The sequence below is a fragment of the Diospyros lotus genome, chromosome 8 (assembly GCF_014633365.1).
Source record: "Diospyros lotus cultivar Yz01 chromosome 8, ASM1463336v1, whole genome shotgun sequence".
Lineage (NCBI taxonomy): Eukaryota > Viridiplantae > Streptophyta > Magnoliopsida > Ericales > Ebenaceae > Diospyros > Diospyros lotus.
Genome location: NC_068345.1, coordinates 4,527,442 through 4,530,748, shown reverse-complemented (window position 1 = coordinate 4,530,748; position 3,307 = coordinate 4,527,442). Strand labels below are relative to the sequence as shown.

General features: G+C 34.3%; 1 protein-coding gene across 1 annotated transcript; it reads left to right on the top strand.

Moving 5' to 3' along the window:
* Positions 1 to 2,120: 2,120 nt before the first annotated feature.
* On the top strand, positions 2,121 to 2,906 carry LOC127808212 (vacuolar iron transporter homolog 2-like). The gene has a single exon (XM_052346639.1). It carries the CDS (start codon positions 2,175 to 2,177, stop codon positions 2,790 to 2,792), a length of 618 nt encoding a protein of 205 aa, XP_052202599.1. The 5' UTR covers positions 2,121 to 2,174; the 3' UTR covers positions 2,793 to 2,906.
* The last annotated feature ends 401 nt before the right edge of the window (positions 2,907 to 3,307 follow it).

Here is a 3,307-nt window from a genome sequence, read left to right as displayed (position 1 = left end):
GATCCGTAGATTTGGAGAGTTAGAATGCCTCCTCATTCAAATAAAATAACAAAATAAATAAAATATAAATTTAAAATAATCCATCACAAAATAAAATTAATAATTTTACATCTCAAAATATATAAAAATAACCTTTAATTAATTATTAATTTTGAACCCTTTCTTCTTAGGGGCCTAGACATAGACCTTACTGGCCTATGCCTTGAGTGGGCCTCCATCCACTAAACTACCTATCCCTATAATACCTAACATTTAAAGATTGTACTAACATGAGAAAATATACATAAACTACAAGAGTTTTAGCTAACAAACTAAATAACACCACCACAATAAAGAGTATCAAAACCCCAAAATGTATTAAGAGCGAAACAACAATCCCAAATACAATATTGTTCCAATTTGGGGTTTTTACTTATTTGGTTGTAGGAGTCTCTCACACTCGAAACATACAATTATATTAACTTTGTTATATCTCATACATTACTAGCGTAGTCTATTCACAATCGACGAGGAAAACTCTAGTGAGATAATTAGTTCTTCTATGTTTATCTCTATTTTTTATCTAAAATCGTATTAAGTATTATCTCAAAAATTCTATAATAAGAATCTAATATTAAGACCTATAATTAAATGTTTTGAAAGAAAATTGAGATTAGTTAGTTGGGTGTATATATATGGCAGAGAGAGTACGTATTTCCGTAAAAGAGTGAAACTACTACTACTACTACTACTACTACTACTTTATGGTACGTAATGGTCTAAAGATAGGCATGAAAACGTCTTCATTCTTCAACAGCTTCCTTGTTTTCTTTCGCTTTCTTCTACAGTGCCATGCTTCAGACTTCAGTTATGATGTTTCTAGCTATATATATATATATATATATATATAGTATGGTATAACTGCCTAAACAATACGACTCATATCTAATCCCTATGAGAATAAATATTCAGTTTTTGTTTTTGTTTTTGTTTTTTTTTTCTCCAATTACAGACCAGTGGAGTATTCTAGCTGTACTAATACTGCAAATAGTCATGTAATTTGATCAATCTTAGGCTTGGCTTCTTCTTTGTAGGCCATTAACGAGACGTTTTGAAAATTTGGAATGTCACACGACTTTTTTAATAAGGTATGGAGATATTTTTATGATTTTTTCTTTTAAACAATGTTTTAAAACATGAGGTTACATGCATTATGTTTGGTAAAACACCAAACATTGAATTAATTTTGCCATGAATAGAATGAACCCACTTAACTATCCCATGTCATTAGAACATGATATATAATTACATGCATTATGTTTGGTACCACTACTGATTCTTGACTTTTTGATGTCTACAAAATTTTGGGTAAATTTCATATACAGTTTTATGATTTGACCCATTTTTAAGAACACTCTATATATATACCTTAAAATTGCTAGCTAGGTCCTAGAAGGTTCTATATTTTCAATTATTTTCAAACGCACCATCTCCATCAATTTTTAAAATTAATGTCGTCGATTCTGATTCAAAACGATGTAGTTTTGATTTAATATCCTTACTTAAATTATATAGAATTAGATTTATTAATTGAATCAAAATTACGATAGTTTGAATAAAAAGTGACGATATGTTAGTTGTTAAAACAAACTGAGATGGTGTGTTTTAAAATAATTAAAAGCATACAAACGTCTAGAGATAATTTTAGATCACACAGCAAAAATACCCTTAAAAATAATGTATCAAACCAAAAAACAAAAATCTATGAAATATACCCAAAATTTGTTCATAGTGTGGAAGCATAACCTCTTAATTATGGTATTAGAGATTTTTCTTTAATATTCATGTCACATACTCCCTCTTATGTGGTACGTGAGAAATAATTTCAAAAATAATTGTTAGGTTAATACATGAATTCACGAGTATATATCATTTTAAATATCTAAATTAAGTATTGAAATATTCTTATATAAAATAATATTGATTCCAGCATATACATATATATATATATAAATAATTTTTTGTTTCCCACAAGTGTAGTGGCCACTCCCCTCTGCCTCCACTACTCTATACATTAGTATTGATTAATCCAATCCCCAGTCTATAAATACCCTTCACTCTGCAACGGCGTGTGTCCACCACACTCACTACTGATTATCTCTTCTTCTTCGCTTATCAACTTTTAGTATTCATCCATGGCTTCGTCTTCCAACCAAGCTTCTCTTGCCGCCCTAGAAGCCATGGAAATGGAAGACACAGCCTTCGACTACTCCAAACGCTCTCAGTGGCTCCGAGCGGCCGTCCTCGGCGCCAACGACGGCCTGGTTTCCACCGCCTCCTTAATGATGGGAGTTGGCGCCGTCAAGCAAGACATCAAGGCTATGATCCTCACCGGCTTCGCGGGGCTCGTGGCCGGCGCCTGCAGCATGGCCATCGGTGAGTTCGTCTCCGTCTACTCGCAGCTCGACATAGAGGTGGCCCAGATGAAGCGAGACAAGAAGGAAGGTGATCAAAACGCGGAGGAGAAGGAGAGCCTGCCGAACCCATTGCAGGCGGCTGCTGCTTCGGCTTTCGCGTTCTCGGTTGGGGCAATGGTGCCGCTGCTGGCGGCTTCGTTTATCAGGGATTACAGGGTTAGGGTTGGGGCGGTGGTGGCGGCCGCGAGCTTGGCCCTGGTGGTGTTCGGGTGGCTGGGGGCGGCGTTGGGGAAGGCGCCGGTGGTGAGGTCTGGGATTAGGGTTTTGGTCGGAGGGTGGCTGGCCATGGCCATTACCTTTGGGTTGACAAAGCTCATTGCTTCAAGTGGGCTGTAAATTAACTACAAGCTCTCAAAACCCAAGAAATTAAGGAAGAAGATGATGATGATGATGAAAGAAAGTGGGTTGTAAATTAAAAGAACTACAAATCTATAAAAGGCTTGTTTGAAATTTTTTTTTGCTGTGTTTTGTGGCGAAATTTGATGATTTTTCCCACTTTTGGGGACATATTTTGTCTTGATTTTGGTGAAGTGGGACTCATCAATAATGTAAACCTTTTGTTAATTTCCTCAAAGTTAAAGCATATGTTTTTGTTTTGTAGTAGGCAAATTTTTTTTTAAAAGATTAAAAAATTTAAAATAATTTTTTTGGTTAAAAAGTGTAAATTTTCCTGACATCCTTCATAACAGACAAAACTAGATAACTCAGATATTCAAAAATCTCTCCAAAAATTCTACGGAAGATATAGACAATTATTCATAAAAAATTTTAGAATATATTGAAATAAATATTATCTATAAAAATCATAATTCTAACATGTTTTAAAATGTCAAAATAAACGTTATTTGTAA